Source organism: Lissotriton helveticus, chromosome 3_1 (genome assembly GCF_964261635.1).
Source record: "Lissotriton helveticus chromosome 3_1, aLisHel1.1, whole genome shotgun sequence".
In the NCBI taxonomy this organism is placed as follows: domain Eukaryota; kingdom Metazoa; phylum Chordata; class Amphibia; order Caudata; family Salamandridae; genus Lissotriton; species Lissotriton helveticus.
The window spans coordinates 1088752451-1088767117 of NC_136061.1; the positions used below are offsets into that span (position 1 = coordinate 1088752451).

The following is a 14667-nucleotide window of genomic DNA, read 5'->3' on the forward strand; positions in this document are numbered from 1 at the left end:
GACGAGAACTGATGCTTTGGGCATAGAGTAAATTAAAGAGATGTAAGAAATACATTTCGGACCAAAGCCATGCCATTTCAGGGAAGCTATCAGAAAGGACCAATCAACCCGATCAAAGGCTTTTTCAGCATCAACCGAGATAGCTGCAAGGGGAATAGAAAGGGAGGGGGCCTTATTTAGGACATTGAGAAGGAGTCTGGAATTATCTGAGGTAAGACGGCCCTTAACAAAACCACATTGTTCTTTCCCAATGAGATGTAGCATGAATGGATCAAGACGAAGAGCCAACAATTTCTCAAAAATGTTATAATCCACGTTAACTAAAGATATTGGCTGGTAATTCTTACAGAATTTGGGATCCCGTCCCTCTTTAGGGATGAGGCATATGGTAGCATCTTGAAATGAGCCTTGAGCTAAACCAGCGGAACAGAAAGATTGAAAAAGGAAGAGACGTTTAGGTAAGAGAAGATCGGAAAACTGTAAGTAAAATTCAACTGGAAATCCGTCAGGTCCTGGAGTCTTACCCTTGGTTAGAGAAGATAGAGCAGTGGATAACTCAGAAAGGGTAAGGTCTGAATCAATGTTCGAGAAATTAAGTTGGGAGGTGTCTGGCTTGGGCAAATTCTCAAAATATGTTTGGAGGAGTTCTGAGGGAGGGGGTTCTCAGGGGAGTACAAAGACTCATAAAAGGATTGAAATTGCTCCAAAATTTCTCTATCTGTATGTAAGAGGATATTAGTCGGAGAATAGATAGAGTCAATGAGAGTTCGCTCTTTACGCGATTTTAGATAGTTAGCAAGTAATTTACCCGATTTATTACGGCCTCCATAGTACCGTGCACTACCCCGAAGAAGGAAGGAAGAGGCGGAGTCCGTAGTAAGTTTGTTAAATGCAATTTTCGCTTGAAGAAGTTCAGGGGACATATGATTTGGAGAGGAGGTATAAAATTGGTGTTCTAATGACTTAATATGTGCAAGAGCAACCTTACGTTTGTGGATACATTTTTTCTTTTTTTTTGAGACAAAGTCAATAATAAATCCGCGAGCTGTGGCTTTGAAGGAATCCCAAAGAACGTGGGGGGGGAGTATCAGGATCAGAGTTAATTTGGAAGAATTCAGAGGTGAAAGAGCGAAAAGAGGAAGAGAAGAGAGGATCTATGAGAAGAGAAGAATTAAAGCGCCAGCGAGAGGATTTAGGAAGAGGGGGAAGAAGATCAAAATCAGTGATGATAGGGGCATGATCAGAGATGACAATAGGTTCAATAGAAGAAGATATAAGGGTTTGAGATAAAGAGGGAGAAAGAAAGATATAGTCTAAACGAGGAAAAGAGGCATGGGGAGGAGAGAAAAAAGAAAAATCTACAGTGTCCGGGTGGGTAAGCCTCCATGAATCCACAAGATGAGCCTATGTAATAGTATCAAGAAACTGTTTGTGAGGTTTTTGAGGGGTAAAACGAACAGAGGATTTACGATCTAAAAAGGGATCAATGATCTGATTACAATCTCCACCCAATAGGAAGGAATCATCTTTATGTTGAATACATTTTGCAGTAATGGAGGGCCAAAAAGAGGAATCAAAACATGTAGGGCCATAAACATTGAACAAGGCAATTGGGATGGCATTAATAAGTAACTTGGCAAGAATCCAACGACCTTCATCATCCTTTTCCTCAAGAATTACCTTACACTTGAGACGTTTGTGGATCAAAATGGCAACACCATTTTTTTTATGAGAGGCCGGAGAAAACAAGACAGTACCAACTCATAATCTTTTTAGTTTCAAGGATTCAATATCTGAAAGATGGGTTTCCTGAATGAGAACAATATCAGGATTATAGGAGGAGAGGTGGGAAAGTACTCTCTGCCGCTTAATCGGATGATTAAATCCTTTCACATTCCATGAAACAACTTTGAAAATCAAAACATATTAAACTGTTCAACATTGAAAAGTGCAAAAACATACTGTACAAGCAATAAGCCAAACATTAAAGAATTAGAAAAAAAGCCAACCATTAAAAGAACAGAAGGAAGAATAGTGGAAAAGAGAAGAAGAAAAGGAGAAAGGAGAAGGAATAGGAAAAAGAGAAGGAGAGAGAATAAAGGAAAAGGAAAAGGTTCTGCAAAGGGAAGAGAAGGAAGAAAAGAGAAAATGCATAGAAGACAGTACAAATCCAGAAGGATGACTGCAAAAAACATACCTGAAGGGGAAGAAACACTAAGGGAGATGGGGAAGTGGTGATGCGTAACAAGACGGGTAGACTAGGATCAGAAGCACAATCGCACCAAAACCTCACAGAATTACAAAGAATGATACATGGTGAGGGGGTCAACCAAGACACATCTGTATAAGGGAAGAAAGAAAACAGTTAATTAGGAGTACATGACATACCGCTATTTACCATGAAACAGGACATAAATATTGCAAGAGTCAAATACCGAAAAGTTAATTGAGAACCTGTTTCAACAACATAGAGGGAACAAAGAAAGAGAGAGAAAAGCCTAGTTAACAATGGGAAGCAGTGACAAGGAACAAGAAAAATTAAGAACAAAATACAACAATGTATACCGGAAAGAAAACAAATAAAGGAAAGACATCGAAAGACCGTTCCTAGAGGAAACAAGAACAGTTACTCAAGAGATATAACAGTATTTATCAGCCACTATGTGAAGGCGAAGAATCCATTCCATCGTTGTTGTGCAGAAGAAGGAAATTACGGAGTTCGCCAGGTTCTTGAAAAGACCAAGACTTGTTTTGGTGAGTGACTCTGAAGGTACATGGATGGAACAAGCCATATCGGGCTCCAAGAGAGCGCAGAGAGGGGCGAAGAGCCAGGAATTCCTTACGTCTAGAAGCGGTGGCATTAGAAACATCCTGGGAGATATAAACACGTTGACCTTGCCAAGATAGTTGTCGATTGGCTCTAGCTGCAGAAAGAATGGACAACAGGTCCGTGAATCTCAAAAAAAGGATGATAACACCACGAGGTTTTGTAGAGGTTGACGAGCGTTACCCAAGCCTATGTGCCCTTTGAATGCTGATGGATGTGGAAGGTGGCATGTCCAAAAGTTTCGGAAGGAAAGATGAAAAGAAAGTGACTGGGTCATCCCCCTCAAGAGTTTCCGGCAAACCATAAACACGTAGGTTGTTCCTTCTATTTCGATTTTCCAAGTCCTCTGTGTGGCGCTGTAAAGAAAGAACAGTCTTTTCTAAAGAGTCAATGCGTCGTGAGTTGGAATGAACCTCAGGAATCTGCTGTTCTATGGAGGAGATACGAGTATCCATGACCTCCCACTTGTCCTCCAAGAGTTGCATATCCCTGCTTGTTTTCTCAATGAATGGGCGCAACGCACGGATTTCTTCTAGAATTAAATCAATGGAAGGCGAAGGAGGAGAGTCTGGTGTAGGAGAGTTCTGCTTCAGCCTTTTGGGAGTCGATGCAGAGGGTGATGTTTTATTTGATGGCGGGTGACCTGAAGAGGTGCGTTGAGAAGAGGAGGTCGCCATCTCGACGGACCGCGAGGAGGCACCCAAGGTCGAGGAACTCACAGGAATATCTGTAGAGGCTGTGAACACAAATTTGGGCTTGCGCAAATTCACCATAGGAGAAAGTAGGTCAATAATAATAGCACTTTTGGCAGAGGTACATGTGGAGGATTTTGCGCAGTGAAGATTAGAGAGCTTGAGCCACTGGCAACAAGAGTGGTCTGGTGACGCTGAGTGATCTACCTAGAATGTTCTGCACATTACTGTTGAGAAGTCACTACAAAATCACTGCAATTGTAACTGATACTTGGAAGGACGGTATCACGGTTGCGTGAGCACTGTATTCCGTTGTGCCTGTTTGGATAAAACTAACATTCCAGAAATATCCGATGGAGAATTGCTTTACCATGGTACGAAAACGGCAATATCACACATTAATACCAGGAATAGGACCAAGTCGATGGTTACGACAGTGCTATCATGCTGACAAGTCGATGCTAGAGCCCTCAGACGAGTATACATTCACTAGAATTGAAAATTGATAAATATGGCCCTTGAAGAAGAAAAAGTGTCATATCCTGAAGTGACAGCACCACAGCTATGCCGCAGAAAGAACGTGTTTACGCTGTAGAAGCGCACACCATAAAGAGTAACATGTGGCAAGCCTGCATGTCAGAGGTAGATATCAGAGTAGGGCAGGAGGTGTTAGGCAGCATAAGGACAATGCAGAAGGCAGTAAATTGTGAAAAACAGAAACCGCGGCTCGCAATCAGCCGCGGTGACCGTAAAATGGCGGCTGCATAATAGTCTGTCAGAGATATGACCTGAGGTGAAAGTAGGGCATAAATAGTCTTGAAATAGCCCCAAAAGCTCACCTCCAAGGTCCGAGGGCGAAGGATAGGTGATGGTGTGAGGGAGGTGTCACCAAGAAGTGGAAGGGCAACAGATCCGTGAAGAAACCGCTAGCGCTGAGGCGAGTCCCAAAATGGCGGGTCCTGGCAGCTCGATGTTCAGAGCCGTGGTAAAGTCTCTGAAGATGGTAAATGAAAGCCGGAAAGACGCACCCTCTGCTCACGGCATGCTCCGGTTCCGAAATCCGGTGTTTTGCAGCAAGAACGGTCCCCTTCACATCGGGAAAAACATACGGAGGTGTTCCGGCACTGAGGAGCTCTTCACCTAGCCGTCCATCTTGCGCGGCACCCAAGCCACGCCCCCTAGAGTTATTGGGATTATTAATGACAATGTTTTTTACCTAAGTGTTTTGGATTGGAGTGGATGTATGTGGTGTGTAGTGGAATTATGTGGATTGGAATTATCAGTTGTGAAATTATATGTGGTGGAATTGTTTTGTATGGAGGTGTTTTGTGTAGTGGAATTATATGGCATGGTGTGCAGTGGAATTATGTGAATAGTAATTATGTGGTATTGAGTGTAGTGAAATTATGTGGAGTGTGATTGTGTGTTATGGAGTGTACTTATGTGGAATTGTATTTTGTGTTGTGGAGTGATATGTAGTGGAGTTTAACTAAGTGGCGGGCTGTTGAATTTTGTGGCATGATATGGAATTTTGTGGTGTGGATTAGATGTATGTGGTGTGTTGAGTAGTTGTGTTGCACAGTTGAATTATGTGGCTTTGTCTTGAATTATGTGATGTGGATTGTCAATGTGTGGAGTTGAACAGTGTGGTATGGAACTGTGTAGATAACAAATATTACATTGTCAAACGCAGCACAGTGTAGAAGCAACCACGTTAAAACATCACACCAGATGACCATGACCGATGCCGAACAGCAAGTATTGAAGAACACGTGCACACAAAAGCACATATACATCCGATTGAACTCCTCTACTATAACCCTGGCAAACTGATCCTCAATTTATTGGCGTGTGCATACCAGAACTATGCAGCAACCGTTAGTTCAGGCAGCACAGAGTACTGCTGCAAAACATATTGCAGACAGCTTAGAGCCATGTGGCACACACAGCTTAAAAACCAAAAGAAGGAAATGAGCAGTAACATAACATATTCCAATGTTTTTCATTCTGAAGATGAAACATGTTGCTGTTTCCAGAACTTGAATTGGAAATATAGAAGTGTAGTTATGCACTATTCAGAATACCTGTTTGTTCCTGAGAAGTGCAAGTAAGCTCCTATTAAATGTATTGCAGCAGTACTGAGAAGTGGTACTATACATGGCAGTATTGGCCAAGGGGTGGTGTGAGTTTTTGTGTGTGTGAGATGGACAGCTGGGAGAGGAGGGGCATTTGTAAATAAGGGAGAGGGTGTTGAGCAGTGCCTTTACCTACTTGTGCTCAGAAAGCTGTGGATTTTAAGTAGCGCCACGTGTGCTGAGCTCCAAAGCCAAGTGAATATTACAGCGCAGGTCACACACTCCATGCGTGTCGGTGGGACTGTGAAAGCATGCCAGGTACATTTAACTGTAAGCTGTTCACTTAGTGCGAGGCAAACAAGAATGGCATCACTCAAGATTGTAAATATAAGCACTAATAAGGGTTGGGCTTGTCTATTTTTCCAGAGAAATCCAGATCTGTCCTAATAATCCTGCCTTCTGGCTGTGATGGAAGATGGTGCATGACAGCAGGGGTCCGTGTGGCATAGTCCTGCACTTTTATCTAAGAAATACTGCCAGTTTCATGTGCACATACAATTTGCAGAGTGTGGCAGAGTTCAGCCCACCCAGATATTACCACAAATGATGGCATGTTTTTGGACACCTGTGACTAAAGGGACTGGCACAAAAATGATTTTTTGAAAATATTTTTTACATTGTCTTACGGAACAGACTAACCCACAATATAGCTTATACTTGTATGATGCTCCTGCAAAAATGTTTCCTTGCATTACCCCATTAATGTTATGTTGTCTATGAATAATGAACATCTTTTGCTAGAAAAACAGATTAAATGCATTTTAGCTGAACAAAATGACTTGGAGCTTAAGAAAATGGCCGTATAACGTCCTCTTTCCAGGTATATTAAGCTCTTTGGAACACTGAATGGGAACCTGATGGTACTTTAAGAACTATGATGTACAGGCATGGAACTCACAAAAGTGGTTGTCTCAGGGTCCACCAGAACAGTGCTCTAAACAAGAAGAGCTAGAATTTCATTTTGATTTGCTAGTTAGAACTTCTTTTGTGTCCCAATAACAGGCTGTCAGGCACTCATGTGGAAGCTGGAATGAGCTACAGGCAGGCAGAAGGCCATCAACCGACTGTCCGCTGAGAACAAGTAGAAGCATATTGTGAAACGGATGTTTGTTTCAGTGATGTGGTGGGTCATCAGCAGGGACAAAAAAACCTATTCTAGCCTTTAGTATAAGGCTGATCCTGCAACCTAGTGCTTTTGAATTAAACACTGAACAGACATGAACTAGATGACAGATACAATATCCTGGTAAAAGGGTGTCCAGAACGGGCAGTTGTTTGTGAAATGAAAAACTGCATTGTTTTTCAGATATCTAGGTAGAAACGTTTTAGGACCTCGTAGGGGTGATGTGCACTGGCAAACCAGCCAGTGCTTTGGAAATGGCACTTGGAATGGCATGATGGAAGGACCCTGCATAGCAGTGTGTTTGTGGAAAGATCTTGTACAAGAGTGTGCTAAGTTTTTCCCCTTGTGAACTTTTTCACAAACTCTGGAAAACTCACAAAGGTTGTGATGTAGATATTATGGGGAACATTTTGGCACTGTGGGTGTAAAGCAACATTTCACTTTCAGTGGGACATGCCTTTCAAAGAATAGCTTTGGAAAGAAAACTGTTCTGCAATTAATGTTTTCCGAGAATTAATAAACTGTGCAACCCTCATGGAATGCAAAGTTTGTAAACTCCACTGGCAACATTTATTTTGTTGACCTTTGGTCTTGTATTGGAAATGTGAAATCACTACCAACAATTTCAAATATGTGTTTCCCATTTATACAGTGCTCAGTAGCACATTTTTCTGGAGTGATTCTAAAGCAAGAAACAAGGTAAACATTCTAAATGTGACTTTGATCTAATTTTCACAAAATGAGCACGAGAGTGGATGAATCCTACCTTTATTTTTTTTAGCTACGATTTAACTTTTTCATTGCAACAGTTTTGAAAGTGTACCTTCAATTATACCAAAGGATGTACTACTGGGTTTTACAGCACTTATTATATAATGAAAGAACTGGCTCACTGCGTTTCTTTGTGGTTTAAACTCAACCAGTGCTATTACAAAAGTTGTGTTAACCAGTGCTTTTTGCTCCAATTCTTATTGGCTTCAAAAACGCCAACTATTTACCTCACAAGGAAAAATTATGGACTGCAAAGCAGTACAATGACACACACATGGCATAATGTGTGCTATTCATATGGTGTTGACTATGAAACTGAATGCTATTTAAATACACTGTATGAATACTTCTAGCTTGTGTCTATTTATGTTGCCCCATACTGTAGCACCATGTATGCATGGTTGAGATTAACGGTAATGTGTTGGAGACCTGTAGTGCCTACTGCAAACTAAAGTGTTTCAAGGCAATGCGGCAGATGCCAGCACTCCGTCGGAAAAGCTAAGTTTGTCACCTGGCTGGTTTATTACCGGCAACACAGGTAGTCCCGGCCGTCACCAAAATAAGCAGAATTACCTAAATCCTGTTTTTTCCCTCCTTATCTGAACAAACTTTAAGCAGCAAATATAAATAGAAAGCCCTTCTAAATGTGTTCTAGAGATGCAGCAATGGCCCGTGATTAATAATTAAAAGAAACCAAGACACAAAACTCAAATTATAAATTAATACATACAATTTCGATTAAAGCCCTATGTAGTATGTCCGGGCCTCTTCATACAACAATGCAGGGGCGGCTCCTCCGTTAGGGCGGAGAGGCGTTGCCCCACTGCTTTCTCGCAGTTCGCGAAGAAGAAACATACAATGGTCGGCCTGCTTGGGGCCGACCAAAGCAGTCATGCGCACTCTCCTTTTTCTCTATGTAGGCTGCATGCAGCCCACATAGAATAAATGGCCTCCCAATAGGCGCCCGGCTGGGCGCCGCCCCCACCAATCATGATGCTGCCTTTGTAGCGTTCTGATTGGTGGAGGGGAGGGAGGCTGCCTGTGGGTGGCTGCTTACTAAGGAGAGCTGCGCCTGCAGCAGCAGGAAAACATAGGACCCGGGGGAAGGTAATATGTGTTTTATTTTAATTAAACCCCACCTGCCTCCCCGACCCCCCCACGCGATCCCCCCACCTGCCTGTCATGCCGGCCCTGACTGACCTCCTCCCCCGAGGCCAACTCTTCAACCCAGTTTGAAGTGAAGAAGTACGGTAAGGTCTACACTTCTGGTCACTGCTGCAGTATGTGTGAGTACTGAGGAGAAGAGCATCTTTCCATTGACGTACGGTTTAGGACCCGGTTACATGTTAAGGAGACAGATAATGCTGAGTGCCTGCCAGTCCGTTCAATGATAACTCACCTGTGGATGGCGCACCTGGATTTCAAGACATCACCCTGTGCAGGGCTTTAAGTGGGGGGGGTCTGTGGGGGTCTGAGCACTCCCAGTTTTTTTCGGAGGGGGCCTCAAAATGGGTCTCTAGGGGGCTCTATTTTCGGGCCTCAAAGGTAGGGTGACCAGAAGTCCCGGTTTTTGTTGGTGTTTTGGGTGAGCATGAGCGCGCACTGCTTATGCAAATCAAGATAATGCGCTACCAGTACCCATGACATCCCCACACCAGCTCAATCAGAGGCGCAACTAGAGTGCCCACAACTCCTTGGTAGTGTGCTTTCATCACACCATTGTGTCGATCAATGGTAACTCAAGTGGGATCATTTAGCAGCTTAAACCACTTCGTGTGAGGAACTGCCTACATTTTGATATCTCTTCTTGACTTCTGATCATGGGAAACTCTCTTGTAAAAGTCAAGTCAAACAAAGGTTAGACGTGAAATAATACAAACGTGTTTGCGTAATGTGACCACATCATAACGAGGATGTGACAGCCCTATTATGCAAGTGTGAGAACAGCAGGCTGATTTTGTGCGCTGCGACTCTGGCCTGCAGCATTGCCCAGTTGTTTGGAACACCACAAGCCTCTCGACGTGTTTACTGCCAGTGTTAAAGTCACAGAGGGTCAGATTCAGTGTCCTAGTGACAAGCACCCACTGGCATATCCACGGGCCGACGAAGGGGAGGAGGGAGCATTTGCACTGTTGAACACAACACCCGTGGGCACAGTAGTAGGAAGTGTGGAGATGCAGGGGCTCTAAGAAGGGGTGAAAAAAGGACAAAGAAACATTAACATGCAAATGGTCTTTTAAAGACCTGTGAAGTACTCGGGTGCGGAAGCTGTCTCAGCCTGGGCTGCCACACAGAGGGGGCGGGGGGAACTCTGAGGAGTCCTAGAGCTGACGGCTTGTCAGAGCAGGGGGTACTGCTACACTAGTTAGCTTTATTTAGACGACGCCCCTACTTAGATAGGCCCCACCCCTTTGAGGTTTGCCCCGCCCCTTTTAGAGTACCCCCGTTTTTTTTACCACTTAAAGCCCTGCCCATTGGGACGGAGAAGCATGTAGTACTCCCACTCCCTCTGCACGGCATCTGTCCCTGCCCACTGCCACCCTCCCCACAACACACCTGCCCCCTTCTCCCCTGCACCGATTTACCAACTGCTTAGAGCAGGTGATGAACTGAACTGGTAGTCTACACAGAATTGGCAATTCCTTGAGTAATTTGACCAGGAAAAGCTCGGTCTTCACAGTTATTCCCCATTATGTGGTGATTGCCTTGGAATCTTGTAATAGCCAGATTTATGTACTGGGTCACCAGCCAGAAGTGTAAATTCCAGCCACACTGTATACTCGTACATAAATCCGCGTTAGTCATACTTAGGCCTGAAATACCAGTGAAGTATACAAGTATTGTGAGAAAATCTGTGCCTATAACTGAGCAGAGTCATGCACATTTTACTCACTTCAAAATCATGAAAGCCTGAATCTGCCCTGCTTAGAATGAATCCCTGGTTCGGTAGAGATGTCCACAGCAAGCAATCTTATCACCCCAAGAGACCTATGTGCTGCCACGCTTTGCAGTCTTACACTTTTTTTTTTCATGAAGCACACATGTTATGAAGAGTTAGGAATGTAAATGTATTAAATCAGTGAGATGATTTTAAAAAGCCAAGGACATTCTAAAACTAGCTTTTCACAAAACAGGGCGCCTTTTCTTCTCAAACACAGAGGCAGGCAATGTAGGCAATTGGGCATTTAGATGCGGATGAAGACCACAATACAGGGAGCTCAACAACAGCTACCTAAAGCCACTGTCAGCAAATGCAATATTTGATCTATGCCTCCAGTCACAAAGGCTGCTAGGCTTATGACTTTAAGAGGAGAAACAGACTTTGTGTGCGTGTGTGTGCACACAAATGTTGACCACGCAGGCCACAGAAAGTACTTTAAAAAACGTTCTCATTCATGCTTCCAGATCCGAGGAGAGAGGCGGTGACTGAAAAAACTGGCATGCGAGTGGTAAGCCCAACGTCAGCCGCGGCCCGTGGAGGGAGTTACGGTGGGGCAGGAAGGTAGGGCATGGGAGGTGCAGGGTGGGGGTGCTAAAAACTGGAATATGGATAATTGGAGGTAAGTAAACAAATTAATAAATAAAATGAATTTCGTAGCGCGCCCTGCATCGCAAAGTGCATGTTTCATCATCGGGCTGTACTCCTCCTTGCGGCGGCACTGCAATGCCCAACGGCCCGCAGGGGGGCACTTTGCACAACATCTTTTAGTAATGTCTCTAGGCCAGGAACATAAGTTTAAGTGAGTTATGAATCTTAAGATCAATGAAAGTGGCTATTTATACCATTAAAATTAACTAAGGATCTCCTTTTTCCTAATGTTTGCTTCGAGTCTCTGTCAAGACTTAAAAACACACAGTAATCACGGGGCTAATTGTGATTCCCTGATCAAAATACCAGTCATAGTTTACTGTGCTTACTGTAACTTGTGCCCCGAAATGCATTGCTTAAGAATTCACATATCACTGATGACATCATCCAGTCATTGAAACAGTGCCCTTTAGGGCTTGTGGATTGGAAGTAATTCAACGCTCAACACCTGTGGGCAATTTTCTTCTATCAGTAATGTGACAATGGACATAACCTTTGATCAGATGCTGAACACGTAGCATATCTTTCAAGTCACCCACATTGCTGAATGTTATCCTTTTCATTAGTGATATTCACCCAACCCACAAACAAAATGCCTTTATAGACTTTAATAGTGTCTCTCCCTTTTTAGGCCTTGAAATCCCTCAAAAAAGAAATGTAGCCTATTTACCTTAAGGGGATTACCGTGTTAAAGTTTTAACATGTCCTGCAATTCTAAGTCAAGAGGTCGGCAGGTATGCATATGCCACTGAAAAGGCACCTTCTGCCAAGTCCTATGGACAACCCTCCATAGTTTTCAAAAACACACTTCACATATTCCTGAAATGGGCACAATGGCATACAAACTTAGGGGCCTATTAGGATGGCGGACGGACCTGCGTTCGTCCGCCACCCCAGAGGAGGAGGGACCGTCCGCAGTGGGCAGCGGCGGTCCCTCCGTGCCAATTGGATGTGACCGCCACCCTGGTGGTCACATCCTGTATTCTTAACATTGCGGCGGGTACTGCTTGAAGCAGCACACGCCACAATGTTAAAAAAATGCATGTTTACCTTTGCATGCACGAAGCTGCAGGCACCGCGTGGTGCCTGCCGCTTCGTCCACCCAAAGGCAGGGGGGTACCATAGGTACCCCCCATGTGCACCCCCCACCTCCCCATCACCCCTGGGGGCCCGCAACGGGCCCCCGAAGACAACACCGTATGCCTTTCCACGGCGGCATATGACCGCAGCCATCCTAATATGCTGGCGGTGTCGGATAAACACCGCCAGCCATGTTAGTGCTTTTCCGCCGTGGTCGGAAGGCGACCGCGGCGGAAAAGCGGCGGACGGAAAATAGATCCCCGAGACATCCTAATCTGGCGGGGGGTCTTTTTCAAGTCCGCAGCGGATAATCCGCATCCTCCGGGCCCGGGGTGGATTCTGCCGGCCCGGAGGATACGGATTATCCGCAATCATAATTGGCCCCTTAGTGTGATGTGTACAATCCAGTGTGAGATAAACCACCTCTAAGTGGGTAACCCCTATATTCTACATTATTCAAAAATCTGCAATGCCTCAAAATTGTCAGCGATGGTCTGGAAATAGATATCCACACATTATAGACATCCTTGTTACAAAAAATGTCTCTAACATGTATTACAACTATTTCACATGAACACATGCCCAAATATCCACTGTCAACAGAAGCATTGGGCTTTCTCACAGATATTTTGCAACAGGCTTTGAGCCACAACCTATTTTGAAACATAACTCTGGACAACAACAGGTGAGACAGTGGTGGGTGGCATGGGTGTGTGAGATGCCCGAGCAATCAAGCAGGTGAATAGTGATAATTTTTAATAGAGAGTGAAGTGGACTGGTGGTAAAGGAAGGGGACAAGGCAGAGACAGAGCAAGGTAAAGAAATAGATCCTCATGCTTTGCAATGTTTTGACAGTATAAGAATGCTGCTCATCCAGTCAAAAATTTAGTAGGACTGAAATACTGTTTGGATGAGCCAAAAACAAGAATAGGGAAGAAAGTCATTCAATAAGGAGCAAGGCACCGAGATAGACATAATTTCCATGTAATCTTGAGCAAGTGACTGACACAATGCATGCCTTAGGTACATTATATTATAGACAGTGAATTTAAAGCAAATGATACCTACAACTGTTGGTTTGCAAGACCTAAAATTGAAAGAAACTCAATTTTAAGGTTGCATGAGTTGTTCAATTGGTAGAGTACTGCAGAGAAAAAAAATTATCTAAAATGCTTTTGAAATACGATGCTGGTTCGACTACCTGAGATAATTACACACAATACTTAACTATGAATTATTTTATTTAGAGCTCAACATCTTGGAAGACAATAAAGACCTGGAAACTGCGATTCAGAAAATCCAAATTCCCACAGAGGAGATAAAGACAATTGAACTAGATGGAATGAGTAAGATATTCATTTCTAAATTTGCTTATATTCTGCATTTTCAATATTTTTGTCTGCATTATAAGAATCTTGCATTGGCTTAACACCAGTTAAACGTGATTTTGATTCCATGTTGGTCTGTAATCAATGAGTAATCTCTCTTTATATGGATTTCATCAAACATTGTGATCTCTCATGAGCCCCGTGAGCACTGAAGGAAGAACAACCAATACTATCATGTAATGTCTTCTGCTCTGGTTAGGAAGACTCCTGCACAGACCTTAGTTATTTCAGACATCTGCACGTTGGTCAGCTTATTCCCATCAACTTTACATTTACCTGGCTCTTAAGTTTTGCATCTTTGCAACATTGGTTCTCGCGGGTCACACCAATGCTGTCCTCCTGTTTTACTTACAGCAACAGCATGTATTGTGGACACATAGGAATTCTGGCAACATATTCAAGTGGGCACAGAATGCAGTCTATTGTGTGGATAGCTGGATTGATGAAAGTACATGCATTACATAACATGTTTATTTGTAATGCGCACGTTCACCCTAACGGGGTCTCTTGGCGCTGAATAACAGATGTTTATTGTTGCCCAACTCAATGGTACTCATTTTATCGACCTCATAGGGATGAAAGGCTGAGTGGACCCACCAGGATTTGAACCTGTGACCATGAGGTCGAACACAGGCCCCTGCAGTGGAGGCATTAGTCCACTGAGCCACCAGACCCGGCTACATGCAACAAAATCATGTGCTTACCTGCAGACCAGCCATGTGCAAAATGTATGTGCAGTCCCAATGTGTAGTTGGGAAGGCTAGTTGTATACCTAATTCACAGGGAGCTGCACTTGCCTTCACACGGATGGGCTGAGTGAGCCTGAACCTAGTGCATTACTCATCCAGGGGACAATACAGACATAAAAGTTCCCCTGCTTTATGTATCATAGTGACCTTATGGCTGGTATGGAACATTAGTCTACAAATAACCTTCAGTAATAATAAAGAGAGTAAATTTGCACCCCTAAAATTGGAGCAAAAATGAAGCTTCTAACATTTACTTAGATGGGCTCTTTAGGAGACACCATTGTTCCCTGTAGGGTGGGTGCGTGCACGCCTG

At 43.7% G+C, this 14667-nt stretch overlaps 1 protein-coding gene across 1 annotated transcript in view; it reads left to right on the top strand.

Annotated features, from left to right (window-relative positions):
- Positions 1 to 14667, top strand: part of FAP (fibroblast activation protein alpha) — a 662945-nt gene that overhangs the window by 389295 nt on the left and 258983 nt on the right. The window contains exon 18 of the mRNA XM_078681652.1: positions 13465 to 13563. Coding sequence (XP_078537778.1) covers positions 13465 to 13563 — 99 coding nt within the window. The remainder of the gene's footprint in view (positions 1 to 13464; positions 13564 to 14667) is intronic.